This window comes from Pyrgilauda ruficollis, unplaced genomic scaffold (genome assembly GCF_017590135.1).
Source record: "Pyrgilauda ruficollis isolate IOZ18807 unplaced genomic scaffold, ASM1759013v1 scaffold43, whole genome shotgun sequence".
In the NCBI taxonomy this organism is placed as follows: domain Eukaryota; kingdom Metazoa; phylum Chordata; class Aves; order Passeriformes; family Passeridae; genus Pyrgilauda; species Pyrgilauda ruficollis.
Window position 1 is genome coordinate 3,874,288 of NW_024525823.1, and position 16,131 is coordinate 3,890,418.

General features: G+C 34.7%; 1 protein-coding gene across 1 annotated transcript in view; it reads right to left on the reverse strand.

The window, feature by feature from the left end:
- ASCC3 (activating signal cointegrator 1 complex subunit 3) overlaps window positions 1-16,131 on the reverse strand; it is a 250,236-nt gene that overhangs the window by 96,117 nt on the left and 137,988 nt on the right. Inside the window, exons 15-16 of the mRNA XM_041478050.1 lie at window positions 5,341-5,532; window positions 4,791-5,015 (exon numbers count right to left, since the gene is read on the reverse strand). Of these exons, the coding sequence (XP_041333984.1) occupies window positions 4,791-5,015; window positions 5,341-5,532 (417 nt within the window). The remainder of the gene's footprint in view (window positions 1-4,790; window positions 5,016-5,340; window positions 5,533-16,131) is intronic.

Below are 16,131 nucleotides of genomic sequence, written 5' to 3' on the forward strand. Positions count from 1 at the left end.
CACTAGTAGCATTGTCAAGAACCACTTCCACAATCATGAAAACATAATATTCTTTTTACTGAGGACCATGAAGTCTGACAAAAACCAAAACAAAACACACCTCACTTTTTCTTTGCCTCATTTGTTCAAATACCTGATTCTACAGCTATTCCACTCTATTCTGATTAATTATTTTAATAAGTTAAAAGCAAAACTGAAGGAAAAAAGCAATTGTGAAATACAGTTGGATTTCAAATACAGTACTGAAATCTAATACTGCAGTTTCCTTCTTCCCTCAACTTCAATAATATTATAGTAAAAAACCCAGAGTAATTTCTAAATATTTGCTGCCATCTAGTGTTCAAGTAAAGTTCTTCGGGACTGAAAATTTATCCTACATTAAACAGTATGAATGATCCAAGTTTCCAGCATTTCCCCAACGGTGCATTAGACATTTAGTTACAGATCGAATAATTGGTGAGTAGAAATATTTGCTATCTTGACATTGTATTGCCCAATTGCACCAGCTGTCATAAAACAATTTTAATTTTTCACAGTTCAAATGTAAACAATGGTGTTTCATCACTCACAGAATGCAATTTTGAGTACTACATTTATCCAACTCACTGTGTAATTTTAAATTACAGCAATAATCAGCACCACACAATTTTAACTAATTTTGCAGTGACTGACGTCGCCATCATTACAACATGCTTAGCAGCATTTATTAATTTTATTTTTGCCCCCCCCTTTTTTTTTTTTTACAAATGCTATACCAAAAACTTTATCAAGCTGAATGATATTTCACAGGAAGTGGTTTTGATTTTCAAAAAACTGTAAACAGATATTAGTAGCATGGCTTTTGGGGTGCAGTTCTTCAAAAATGAGGTTTTTTTCTCTGATATTTCTGACGATTAGAAAATGGCATAAAAATATTACCAATAATATATACTGAACTTACTATATAGCATAATACATTCTTTTTTACATATATGTGCCTTTTAAACAAATATACTGTCTGTTATTGTTGTATAATTGAGTCAGATTACACAAAGAAAAATTTCACTATATATATCAAATATTTGTTAAAGTAAGAGAGCAAGGACCCTTTCTTACAGCTGATGAAGCAATTTTCTGTTTCCTTTGGAAACCAGTGGATTTTAAAGTACTATTTCAGCCCCATAGGACTACGGTTTTATCCCTGTGAAGCTTTTGAAATAATTAATGCTAGTAGAATTGCCCTAATCAGACAGAATCTCCTGTGCTTTGCCCCATACCCAGATAAGCCATCCAGTCACCCGGCTCCTGAGTGATTTTTTTTTTTTTTAGGAAGGACTCTGAAGGAATTTTTCATCTCTTCTGAGAACCCTTTCTTTCAAGGCAAAAGATTAAGAGGTTTGTCCAGATGTAAAAAGTCACCATGTTCAACATTCCTGTCTTCAGAGGAAAATCTCAAGCACATGCAAGTGAAGGCACACACCCTGGGGAAGGTCCAGCACTGTCCAGCACTGCAAATCATTTCCTAAGCTCTCTGGGGAAAGGAGTTGTCCCAGAAACAAGCTGGAGTCCAGCTGTGGTTGTCAGGGAGGGCTCTTTCAGGTGGAAACCATTAGGGAAGGAATGGTGACCTGCATTGTATGAGCTATTGATGATAGTTCCCAGATAAGTTGAAGTTTATGGTCTAATTAAACCACATCCCCTGCATCTTATCTTTCTTCCTGTATTTCCAGAAAAGACAGCCGTAGGTATTTTCTGTTTGCCAGCTGGTCAACTGCCCCAACTCAACTAAGTACCTTAACCAGCTGTTTTATTTCTTTTTACACCCTATTATGCCCACTGGCAAAATTTCAGCCAAAAAAGGAAAAGGGCATCACCATGTCTTCATTGATCATCACTTACCATTTACCGTTCTGCTAATTTTTAGGAGAAAAAAAACCCACAAAACCAAATCAAAACTCAGATCTGTAGGAGAGAATTAACAGTGGACTGACATGCTGATATACACATTCTTAATTTTGGTGTCAACTCAACAAAGCTGGATATATTTCAGGTATTCCCACTCTGTAGTTCTCCTAAGAACAAAAGCACTGAAGTATCAAGATCAGCTGTCCCTGAGGTTAGGTAACAGCAAGTGCTGAAGAGCAAAATGCAGCAATGAGTTAGAAGCATCATACACATTTCTCCCAAATTATTTAACTATTGCATCTCAAGGTCTTTAGTTAAAGGTATTGGCTTTGTACTTGGTATCTTAAAATGGATTTTTATTCCATTTGTGGATAGTTTCTTAGGTACTTTTCTGTTTAGAAACAGCTCCCTGTAGAGAGTTCCACTGCCTAACCACCCAGTTGACATAATTTTGTTTTCTAAACCTGCCACTGGCTCATTGCAGCCAAAACATCCTGGTTCTTGTCCCAGGAGAGATGCAATCTTTTGCCATATTACTTCATTTATTATTTCACAAAACTCTGTCATATAATCTTGACTTGTTTTGTTGTCTCCTGAAGCATATGGAAAAATTGGTGGGTTCCTTTCACTGATTTATTCCTTTGCCCATCCTCTCTGATAATTTCCTGCTTCTAGAGAATTATTTTTATATGGGTATTAGAACTACTGCAATTTTTTGCATTATTGCCCAAATTTTCTCTCCTGCACCACGTAAGTCTAGGTAAAAATTCAAGGCCCTGGACTCCCCTTAGCAAGTGTGTGGCTAGGATTATGTGCTGTATTACTCCAAATATCTGAATCGTTCTTACCATCTACTTATTTCTGCTAAGAGACCTGGTCTAGATAAAAGCCATTTCATATTCTTGTGGAAACATGAAGTCTTCCCATATTCCAATTGCTGTCTTCAGTTTATCAGTCCTTCTTTCAGCTATTGGTGTGTCCATAACAAATTAAGAATTTAAACAATTCAGCAATGCTTCTGGCCTTTAATTTGTTTGTCTTTATAACTAGAGAATAAGCATTTGGATTTCCTGAACTACTTGTAATGAAAGCAGATTCTGCTCCTACAATATGTTGTTTTATTATCCATCAGTGCAGATCTCCTGGTGCTAACAACAGGCTGTATTATGGAGAAGATGACAGTGGTAATCAACATACTTGTCTTGATTTCTGTAACAAATCAGTCAAAACTCATATATTTTGTATCCATACAGTGCTTTGTTACTACCAATGGGCAGAAGATGACTAAGATTGAATGTGCTTCCTAAGACTACACACTTAATCATATGATAGCATATACTTTAAAACATGTTCTTTGTCCAGGATGGTGCAGCATATTGGAATAGTCATCTCCAGATAAACTTAACAATTTCTTCTAAACCATCTGTATCTTTCTCAGAGAATTCCACTATCTTAGATCAAATCAGCATGCACAGAAGTTTAGACTGACTCCAATTACAGGGAAATGATAAACTTACTTTCCAGAAAACACAATAGCTCCTTGTCAGTGCTTATAGTATTGGTTACCTGTAAACTGGCAGGTACTAATTTTTCCTGCATAGGAAGGATAGTAGTGTCACATATGCTGCTTTCATGCCCTTGCTTGTACTATTATACTCCACTGCTATTTCTACTAACAATCATTTATCACTGTAATTAACAAAATTCTGATTGCACCTTCAGCTTCTGTAACTGTATCACTTAACGGAATTTGGGGTAATTTTAAAGCCACAAGTCCGCTGTTCTTTCCAGATTACTACCATTACACAAAATCAGAAAAAAAGCCTAACTTCCTAATATTTAAAAAAAGTAGCAAACTCCTCTGTTGTGAAGGAAAGTCTACCCAACCCTTGTTTCACTGTCTGCTTCCTGTGTCTCAAATAAAAGAACAAAGCCATTCTATAAAATCTGGCTGGATTTTTTCCTAGCGAAAAGGCACAGGGTATCCCAAAACCAGATCACTCTCTCCTGACTTATTGTGGCACTGAACAATAACCACAAATATTCCTGACTTACACAATCAACTTTAGGATGTAAATTTTTACTGCTAATGTGTAAGCTGCTACTATGCAATTTTAAATAACTGAATATCCATCCAGTTCCACTTAGAGAATACTCAGAGGTGTCTACCTCCAGGATCATCAAGTATTGTCAAAAGAAAATGGTTGAGAGCAATGTATCTGCCCAATGCAAGTATGCCTTCCATTTATTTTTGCTCTTTTTTTTTTGTGGTAGAAGGAGAGATGGGAAAATTGCAAAAGTGATGAAAAGCTAAAATAAACAAACATGTAAGAATTGTGTAGATAAAATAACAAGCATCTTTAAAAGACTATTCTTAGTAGACCAAATAAACCTCACATCTTTCAAAATGATAAGCAGTTTTATGTCACTGGACATTTCAGTTTAGCTAAACTGCTGGACTTCAACTGAATAAATGTCTAGTGCCTTTGAAAAAAAAAGTTAAAGCCAAGTCCATTATTCTTCTTACGCTGCAGTCAAACACGTGAATTTGGTTACATATAGAAAGACGGGCTTTGATTTTTTGGTGGATTTTACTTCGCAGATACGCAGAACATCTACTAAATCCTAAAAAATCACTTCTGATTAAAAGGTAAATGCTGTGTTGCTACAGTTTTATCTTAATGGTATTTTGACCCTCCATCCTACCTTGAATACCTACTATCTTTTGCAAAAGACCCCCCATTTTCACATATGTAGCAGTTCACTTGAACACACACACCTATACACTAACAGTAATAAAGTATGTACAACGAAAATTTTATTAAGTGTGACAATATTGCATTTTTGTTTGAAATAATGTCAACCCTTTAAAGTTTGCTAGTTTCTCTAAACAAATCAAAGGTTACCTCTGCATTTAAGTTGTCTGCAAGGCTTTCAAGAAACTGGCTTTCAATTGGGTTCTGCTGTGTAAGAAGAGTCAGGTAATGGCTGAGTTTATCATGAGTTGTAATAATGATGCCTTCTCCGAATTTGTCAAACTGAGGCCGTCCAGCTCGACCAAATATCTGCATGACATCTAAAATTCCAAGGTCAACAAAGGAGCCTCTTTTTGCAGCATATATTTGTGTTCCCTAGTTGAGGAAAAGTTAATAAAAATTAACATAAATACACATGAATATAATCCTGATGAGCTGAATACTGAAATTAGGCAAATATAGCATGATTTCAGAAGTGTACTTTAACTAATCCTTTCATAATCTTTGATATATTTAAATCTTTACTATACAAACTAGACTCCCACTGGAGAGAATCAGTTTAATGAGATATAAATAACATTTCAAGTCAATCAGATATTTCCCCTCCAGGCCCAAAACTCACAAGAGATCTTGCTATCTATACTTCTTCACAGGTTTCTTTTAAGACAGATAACCCCTTGCAGAGTAGGGAAGCTCTTACCTTAATAACAACAGCATGAGCAGGCAGATTGACACCCCAAGCAAGTGTAGCTGTACAAACCAAGACTTTGATATGTCCATTAGAAAACAAGTTCTCAACCAAACTTCTGTCTTGCCGCAGCATTCCTGCATGATGAATACTAAATCCATCTGGAAATAGCTCACGTAACTGCTTATTTCTGGATCTCTGTACCTGGAGTGGACAAGAATAACAATTAAATTCACTTCTAATTACAGAACAAGAAGTATTGTATTAAAAAATACAGGAAACATTTGGACATTGTTATGAGTCATAAGAAAGAAACTATTTCTATTAAGACTGGACTTTCCATCAAGGCCAGTTTGTGATGATTTTCTATAAATTACTATTTCTATACTTGTTTTCCAAAGAATACACTTAATTCTACAAAAGACTGCAAGAAGTTCAATCTTTGTACAGAAATGTAGTTTCAGTTAAATGGAGATTCAAGGTAACCAATAGTGAGTACATGGAAACTGAGAATTCTCTTATCATTTTTCCTTAAAATAAACTCTTTCAGACTGTGGAGGTAGCTTGGGCAGGCTTGAGACATCAGGCCACACACTAAACTTACCATTAAGGAGGGGACGTCCTTCCCCACCACCAATCATTGTATGGGTGCAGCATGGCCTGAATCAATAAATTCATGGTGCACAATCAAACTGTTTCATCTACCGCTCGTTTTTCCTTTCCCATAGGCAGGAGGCTGGAATCTCAGTCTGCAAAACCTCCAGTCTCCTTCAGGGTATGAGCTCTGCGAGCATTATTCCTGTGTGCTGGCTTTATCATGCTTCATCTACACTGAACACTGACTCTAAGTTATGAAAAACCAATTTACTTCTCTAATTTGCCACAAACACTTCTGATTTTCTGCCTGTTTCTTCCACATTCCTACCTGCTGCACTGCCTTCCAAAACCAATTTCTGCTAAATATGATACCAAAAGGGCTGTGGTAATGATGATTCTAATCTTTTTCTAAACCAGATTTCTTTATCTTTGTTCATAGAGAATCTCTACTTTTCCAAACCACACGAAGGTTAAGTCGTATTTGACTCTCACTGTATTTTCAGCTGTGCGTATTATAGTGAATTAATTCTAGATAAAATTAGATTTTTATTGTTTTTATTGTTGATGTTGTTATCTCTTCACATTTACCATTTCCTGACACAGCCACCGAAAAGTTGATTTATGGGATACAGAGTGGGTAAAGCAAAGCAAAACATGGTTCACAGTACTGGCAAACTGCCAAACATGAACAATAAATCTCTGCAAACACAGAAATAAATAGGGAGATGGGAATGCAATTATAAAAGGAGGACATAAAAAGAAAAACATTGTAGGAAAAACACATTTCTCAGTTTCTCAATTATCCAGCTTTTCAATATCTGATCTTTCTCGCTTTAGCAGTAATTATTTACTATTCGTTTAAAGGAAATCAAATTCAGCTTTTAAACTACACATGACTTTTTGGCAAATTTAATTAACTGCTGTAGTGCCTAAAAGTGAATAAATAATAAATCGATAAAGTGGCCCTGCAGTTCATGAAGCTTATTCTTCATGAGCTCACAAATAGAACCAAATATTTCATAAAGAGCACAAATGCACCAAGGTTTGCCTTTCTTGATTATCAACAACAAAATTCACAGAAGGTTGTGGAAAATTCGCTTCAGCTGCATATCTAACTGTGACACAGAAATTTGAATTGCTCTTGATTATATCTGGAACTTGGTGTAACCATTTAACTATGAATTAGCTTTTTTCTTAAATAAATGATTAAACAACCATCAAAAAATGCACTTTTTTAGTAGAATTTTTTGTGTTGGTGTCACATGCCTATTTTACATGTATTAAGGTATCTACTTTTCAAAAACCACAATTATTCAATATAAAAAACATTACAACTAAAATATTATAATCTTAGCTAAAAAAGCAGAACCTTACTCTCAAACACTCACAATTTAAAATTTGCAAACCTTTCTAACATCATGGCTTATGTTGTTTAATGTATTTGGAAAGACAAGGCAATATACAAATGGAAGGCTAAGACTAGTAGAATTGCTTACTACATATAGAAGAAAACTATTTATGGTTTTAGGGAGTACAATTTCATCAATTTAAAAGAAAGGAACTTGTGAACACAGTAAAAAGAATGAGGAAGGAGAAAGGTTTGTGACAGAAAATGTATAAAGATATGGCAATGCTAGTCTGACTATAATTCAATATTTACAAGCTTAAGCTTAATCAACTGTTCAAAAATACACAAACTTACATGTTGCATTTAGAAAGAATAAAAACCTAGTTCTAAAATCTACCACACATTCTAATACAACATCTTTGAACAGGTTCATTTATTGAATCTGTGAAGTCCTAGACCTCCAATCTACACAGCTAACAGGTTTAGAAATATATGAATTTTTTTTTTTCCAAGACAGAAGATGATGAACTTTATTAAGTGAAAAAAATCACAGCTCACTTTTGACACAAGAAAAAACCAAATGCTGAGGAAATAAAATTGCTGGTTATTCTGGATAATTCTATTAACTGCATAGAAATTGAATGAATTTTCTTCCCATAAATTTGTGTTCACTTTAGATTACAAAATACAAGACAAGTTAGTTCAAGAACAATGATATAATCCAATTTTATAAAAATCACTTGAGATCGCTCACACAATGCATAATTCAATGTCAGCATATCTGCTTTTAAACAAACCTTTTAAACTCTTGTGATAATGAAGTGCATGGCTCTTGTATTTAATCTGGATTTTAATGGTTACAGAGGCAACAAAACCAAGAACTACTAAATAAAGGAAGTAAAACTATAAAAAGTTATATTGCTTCCACCTTGTTCTATTACAGAATAAAACTAACAGGTTTTACTTAAAATTTATACAAAATGTTACTAAGTGCCTCAGGTGTGTGGAGAAATTGTTATTATGAGGTATAGCACTGGTCTCCTGATTAGAATTGATTTTCTTTCCCCTCCCTTATTGCTCAAGAGGGCTGTAGATTTATGACCTTTGCTTACATGTGTGTGTGCATCTAAAACAGTATGTATTAAATAAATTCCCAGTTTAGCCTGCTGCCACCTATATTTCTCCTTTAAATGTCTTGAATTTCATGCAATTCTTGATTAAGACACATGAAAAATGTGATTAGACAATTAGACAACGAAAAATGTCCTGTTTAATTTTAATGAGAAATGATGCATACATAGCAGGAAAAAAAAATTCCAACTTTTCTACTAAAGACTTATGAAAGATAACACCCTTCCTTACCCTTTTCATGCATCTGGTATCACAAAGGAATCATTATTCATAACAACTATAAGGTGTACACTCTTTGAAATACTCATACAGCAAACCAAAGAATGGAATTTTTAGCATACCTTTTTTTCTTACTTTATATATAAAAAAGAGCAATAAAGCTTGATTATGAGAAGCTTTATTGGTTCTCATATTTAAGCTTTATATATATTTTTATATATATATAATATATATTATAATACATATTATATTTTACAATAGAGTCTATATATTATATATCATAATTATAATATATAATATATATTATAATATATAATATATATTTAAGCTGCCAATAAATTGCTTCTTGATAAGTGAAACATGAATTTATGGTTTGTTTTGTTGGTTCTTTAAAATTTCCAATTGCTACCCTCATCTAGGACAAACAAAGTAGATCATCACTAGTTGCTATGATAATTTTTTTTCTTTCTGTAGATTACTCATTTTTCTTTTATGCATGCTCATTTTAACATATTGCTTGAAATTCTGAATTTGGGTGTTTTTTTCCCCTGATAAAGCAGTTTTTGACTCACATATTTTCTTTCAATAACAAAAATGGCACAGGCTATTCTAGCATTTTTCTCACGATCTCCTTACTACAGCAAACTTCATGCCCATGACCATATGACTCAATCATCGTAATTTCCTTTCTGTGCAGTTCACTATAGGGCAGCATTTGCAGTTAGTTCAGAATGGACCATTATATTTGTTCACTGGTTTGAGCAATTCAGAGCAATTTATTCCCACCCTCCATTCTCTGCACTGTCCTGGCACCCTGCAAAGTAGCAGCTCTTAATTTTGAGGCCTCATTAGCCTCACTTGATGAGTGTTGGAGCTCAGATAGCTCAGACATCACAGACACCTATAGCAAACAAAGTCAGGATTCTTTTGCTGCAGCCTTCAATGAACAGCAGTTGTCATTAGTGCTACTACTGTGTGATGAATACAGGTCAAATATACCCAAGTAACTATTTTGTAACTTTGCTCAAGACATCTGAAACTGTAATTTGTAGGCTGACCTAAATTGTTTTAAGTCCTAACAAGATAAAAGTCTCCTCTGCCTTATTCATATTACTAAAACTGCTGAATCTGCTCTGCTGGCTCATTTTAAGAATACTGACTGTCTTTTAAAATTTATGAGATCAGGGTAGAAGGGAAAATGTGTCCATCTACTCCAGAAGTAAAGGTCAGCTGACAGAAGCAGAATGAAAAAGCAGAAGTTGAAGAGTCCATCCATGGGCTTATTGCTGTTCCATAAATATAAAAGAACTAAGTATGAGAGAAAGAAATAATCAAAGGAGTGCATGATCATTCATCATTTTTGCTCTTCAGAATTTACTACATTCATGTTGCATATTAATTTACCTATATATGCAAAAGTTTTATTCTTTTATTTCCAACTTCTGTTTCAAAGGAGAGAGATGTTGGATGATGTAAATAAAACCACTAGAGGGTTTTTTTTAATATGAGTTCAGAATACAGTAACCTTTTGTTACAGGGAAAAACTTGAGACTTATATGCAGTTAGAGAAGAAAATGAAACCTAGAGAAAATACTATGAAAGATAAGAAGTAACTATCTGACAATTTATGACAACAATTGTATGGAGAAATACAGATTTGAATCTAAAGGGAGAAAAAAAGTATGCATTTGAGGTACAAAAAGTAACTATCTGACAATTTACGACAATTGTATGGAGAAATATAGATTTGAATCTAAAGGGAGAAAAAAAGTATGCATTTGAGGTGGTTCATAGAGAATGAATTATTCTATGGGAAAAGGAGGAAGAGCCTTCAGATTTTAAAACTTGTGCAAGAGCATTTAATGTAATCTTTGATTCCTCAAGTCTGTAATCTATAATGCATTAGACAGAAGTGTTTACAAGACCTCACTGATCAGAGAAGCTAAGGAAATATACTATAATATTAAAAATGTTGCATTTTTGAGCAAGCCAGACAAGCCAAGAATGAAAGGAATGCAAATGCAAGTCTGACCATGCACAATTGATGGATTTTGGATGGACAAGTCACTGAGGATGTAGGCATAGTTTCCAATTACCTCACTTACTGCCTAAAAAAACCACCTATAAAGCAAAAAAGGAAACTATTTCTATAGACAATACACTACATTAAACTGAGCCAGAATTTTATAACATGGAGCAAAGTAACTTAATATTTTACTTCAAGCCAGACTGCAATGCCTGTCTTAAAAGTGAATAAATTACTCATTCTCAGATAAAAGGGTTTAAGAACTTAGATTGAAAAATAATTCCAGCAGTAGATTTAGACAGAAAGGAAATGTTCATTATAATCACCCAGTTTAAGCACCACCTCTCAGTGAAAATAACAATATGTTTCATATATTTTATAATTATAAGCATATTTCTCTTGTTTATAGCAAGTAAAATAAAAATTATACAGAGAAAGTTGTGTACTGCTTCAGTGTGCTGAAAATCTGGACTTCCTCAAATCTGTGACACCAATCTGTGACTAAATAATCTCAAATCTTATTAAGACAAGTGCCAAAACAGTTTAACAACAACATGAAAATGCACATCAATTAAGATTGAATTAATTATATAACATCACAATTTTAAATTGCATGCAAAATAATTCTAGTCAAAATCTTTCTTTCTTTCTCATCAATTTAGAATTCAACCACTCTCATTCTGGGAACAGATGTATGAAATGTGTGAAATACAGCAAAGTATCTATTTGTCTCCAGCCTTTGAGACAATAAGTCCTGTTGCCATATTTGCTAACCACTTGGAGTACAGAGATGAAAAAAACATCAATCTTGGTCTGTTTTGCTGACAGCAGTATGGTGTTATAAAACTAGCTGGTGGGGAAGATACACAGCATGGAAAGAAATTGATAGAAAGTTTGATGACAAGCAAGGATGAATTTTTACTAGTTTCACTTTGAATACTGACAACCTCTGGAGACCTAGTTAAACCTTTTGTTGCTGTGCTTAACTGTGCAAAGATTTCAATATTTCTGCCTCAACAGGAAAGTGATACTGCATGGTGCCTATAAAAACATCTGTTATATTTGAGAACACAACTTTTGCTTTGTAATACTCAAAATTGCCACTCTGCTGAGCCATGACAAGTATTGAATGTATCTGAATGTATTTTTAGCAAGAAACAATGAAAGCAGAAAGTCTTTTTAAAGTTCTTCCCAATACTGCTGCACCTTACTTAATACATATCATAACTATTTTTACTGCAACTCCTCCTCAAAGGCTATAATGACAGAGACATTATTAAACCAGCAAGAAAAATATTTCGTGAACATCAGGTGTATTTCTCATTCCATAATTAAACCATAAATGTCCACTAAACTTCACAGCTATGCAAAGTGACAGACTGAGGATTCTCCAGAAGAATGGAATTTTTCTCACCATTCTTATAGGTAATGGGAAATGTCCAATATGAATTAATAGTTCACATGGTTTTCAAATAGTTGTAGACTGGCATCGTTACGCATGACAATGAAAAGCTGAACCTTCTTTTAAACCAGGAAAGTAATTTTTAGAGAGATAAACACTATTAAATATTAAATGTCTTTTGATTAGGCATTGTGTTTCGGTTTCTTCACTCTTTTAAATTCTGTCTTACACAGCATGGAAGATAAGCATAACAATACTATGAAGGCATTTAAAAAAAAAAACCTGGAAGTCAGTAAAAGTGACAGAAATTCTTAAACTAAAAAACTTCACAATTATATTCACCACTCATTAACTAACTTATGTAACTTGAATTTTAACAAGAAAACACCAGAAACAAACTGGAACAAGCTGTTTTCACTCTACCAGTGTAATATGAAGACCCATAAGAAAATTCATGATGTAACTTGCATCACTTAAAGGTTTTGGTTTTTTTTTTAAACTGGTATGTTAATAGTAAACAAGTCTCAGTTCTAAAGACATTTTATTGCTCCTGTGCCTTTGCTATTAAAGAAGAATTTCAGGGATTCCCTAGTAATCTTTGTCATTCAGGGTTCCAAATGTCAAATCTCACAAGAAAAGCAATTTTGAGAACTCTCTAAAGGATTTGAAGGATCACACGTTTATGCATTTTCATATTGCAATGTTTATACAGCAACATCTGTTTAGTTATATTAAGTGGCAATTACTTACTTTACCTGATATAGAACTAACAAACAAAAAAATCTATTAAGAAACTAATAGACTTTTAGGGGGTAAGACCAGTAAAACCTGATTTCCTATGAATTTTATATTCCTTGTGCCTCTGGCCCAACTCAAATGCTTGCTCCATCTGGTTTCCCTAACCTCATCTCTCCCAGAATTATTTCACTGCATTACTGTTTCATAAACGTTTCCCCTGCACCCTCAGGACAAAAAAATACATCTTAAAAATGGCATCTGTGAGGCTTATGCTGATTTTCAACACAGCCACCCAGTTATTAACAACACCTTTGACAATGACGTTGTCTTTTTCACTAGTTTTATTCCAAATTACTTGAAGACTGCTCTCAAGTTCTGCAAATTCAGTGCACGACTGTGAAGACTTTGACTATTGAACATCATTCAAAATCAGTTTTAAAGGTAACATGATGTCTTTATGCAAGTGAAAGGGCGCAAAAGCAGCACCTAGTAAGTGACAGAACAAGAAGGTTTCTATTACTATGCTCTTATGGCCAGCAGACTTGGGAATTTGGAGTCAGTTTGTCAGCTAAACTGAGGCAGCTATTAGCTTGCTGCCAGAGGAAACCAGCAGATGCAACAAATGAGCACTGTGCAGTCACCTCCAAACAGCTAAATTTTACCCCCAGATCCTGTTCAAATGTAGGGTATTTTCCCACAGACCTCTGCTAAATTACAAGATTCCTTATATTTTCAAACTCTACTGAAAAAAAAAAAAATCAGTTTTTATTTTACTCACCTCACTTAAAAAAACCCTCCCCTCAAATTCAGCTGTAATAGTACTAGTATTTTATGTTACCTACTAACATTTTGTTTGATACTTCATGAAGCCTGGAAGACAACTGCTTTGTAAAGTTTAGAAACCACAGAGATGAACATATTTATGTATAATTAAATATGGCTTTGAAAGACTGTTTTCTACATCTACAGTTCTTTAAGCATTTACATAACCTAGCACGTATACCTCCTACCCAAGGCTGATATTTTGAGCAAAGGAATACTTCATTTTCTTGTTGAAGTAATTTTTATAACATATTTACAGAGATTTGGGGAAAAAATACTGCATTGATCTTAATTTATCCATCTGCCTTGGGGTTTATAAACAAGATTAGAAACCCTCTGCAAAACTGAGGAGCTTGCAATTGTTAAGCTCTTGTAATTCACATACTGTTATTTTAAAGAAGGATATACAGTTTCTTCATCAAGCTAACTTTAATTGTCTTACATAGCAGGTAAATCTCCAGGGAAATACAAGAAAATATCTCACATATCAAACACACCATGGAGACCAAATTATGTGGTACGGGAAGAGGTAAGGAGATTGTTACTTTCCCACTTAACACAGTACATAGCAGCACAAAACAGGTGAGAGGAGAGCTGCTGTGCTGATTGCTTGCACAGTCCCTCTCCAACCCTCATTAATTTCCATTTTTCACACTCTGTTTACTTATCTTGCTTACATTAGTGCTAATGACTGTTCAAAAGTGTCAGATGCCACACTATGAGCTTCATTTTCTTTAATATTTTAATTATATTAATGTTCTTCTGCAAAATTAGTAGTCGTATCTGTTAAAATCATTACATCCTTCATGCATTTAGTCTTCTTAAAAGAGCTTTTCATTTCACAACTCTACCCTCTTTTAGGAGCAGCCTGTGAGAGACTGAAATGTGAAAGGTAAGTGATTCAAAGCAATCGGCCATTTGTGGAGCTGGCAGGATGCTTTGCTCAGACCAGGTTTGCATCTCCCAACCCAGGGCAGGAGCGTTTTGGTATTTGTAGTGGTGAAACCTCTAATCCCCATGAGGTAAATAGTAAACAATGTCAACCCTTGCCTTAAAGAAGTGTTGTGTACATATTTATTAGTACATATATTAGTCCAAATAATTTATTATTTGATAACATTGTAGAAAATTGTATCTTTTTATTGTTTTAAGTAGAAAAAATAACTGAGGCTGAAGTAAAAACACACAAAAATAAAAGTGATTTTCTTACTTTCAGACTGAAAGCTAATACTACCTACATAAAATAGTTCTATAGATATCAATACAAACACATTCAAAACATATCAGTAGCTTTTTTTATCTATAAAGACAACATTTGATCTGTACAGAACTGAGCCACACACCATGGTTCAGTGCCAAGGCAAATTTCATGTTTGAGGCATTTTGTAACACATGCATACTACAGCGTTACCACCAGGACATCAGTCCTCAGTGGTTTCAAGATGGTAATACTGAATTATGAATTAAAATCAAAATAAAAAGAGTGAAGAATCTTTGACTCTTGCACTCTGAACAAACTTTTAATTAGAATCAGCATGACACATAGTTTCAAAACTTATAGTCGCACTTGATTTTCTCATTTTACACTTTGAAAACTCAGATAAAACATACTATATTGTATATACAATGAATGTAAACAACATAATGTATAAGCAGTAATATAAAACAGAGAGTCAGAGAGGATGAAGAAGACCTTCAAGATCATCGTCTAACCTTTGACCTAATATGACCATGCCCACTAAACGACATTGTGAAGTGCCACATTCAATTATTTTTCCAATAATTCCAGGGATGGTAATACCACCATTTCCCTGGGCAGCATTCCCTGTTCCAATGCTTGACAAACTTTCGGGTGAAGAAATTTGTTTGCAGCTTGAGGTCATTTTCCCTTGTCCTGTCACTGGTTGTCTGGGAGAAGAGGCTGACCTTCACCTAGCCACAATCTCCTTTCAGGCAGTTGTGGAGAGCAATAATGCCCTCCCAAGTCTCCATTTCTCCAGAATGAGCACCCCCAGGTCCCTCAGCTGCTCCTTATAGAACCTGTGCTGCAGACCCCTCACCAGCTCTGCTGCCCTTCTCTGGACTTGCTCCAGCACCTCAGTGTCCTTCCTGTGATGAGGGACCCAAAACTGAACATGGGATCTGAGGTGTGGCCTCATCAGTGCTGAGTACAGGGGAACAATCCCTGCCCTGGTCCTGCTGGCCACACTATTGCTGATACAGGGCAGGATGCCTTCTTGGCCACCCAGGCACACTGCCAGCTCATATTCATACTGCAAAGCAAAGCTGGATATCTTATCATCACCTAGCTTTAGGAATTGGTTTACACATCTAAGAATATTTGACTTTGTCAATTCCAGTCTAAATGTCAGAAGTTATTCAACAAAGGTATCTCCTGTTCATTTTATGTTTGGATAGCAGCTATTTTTTAAAATTGATTTTTGAGCACCAAATATAGAATTAACAATTCTGTTGTCAAAGAAACTTTACACAGAATGGAAAGAGAGGGGCTACACTAAC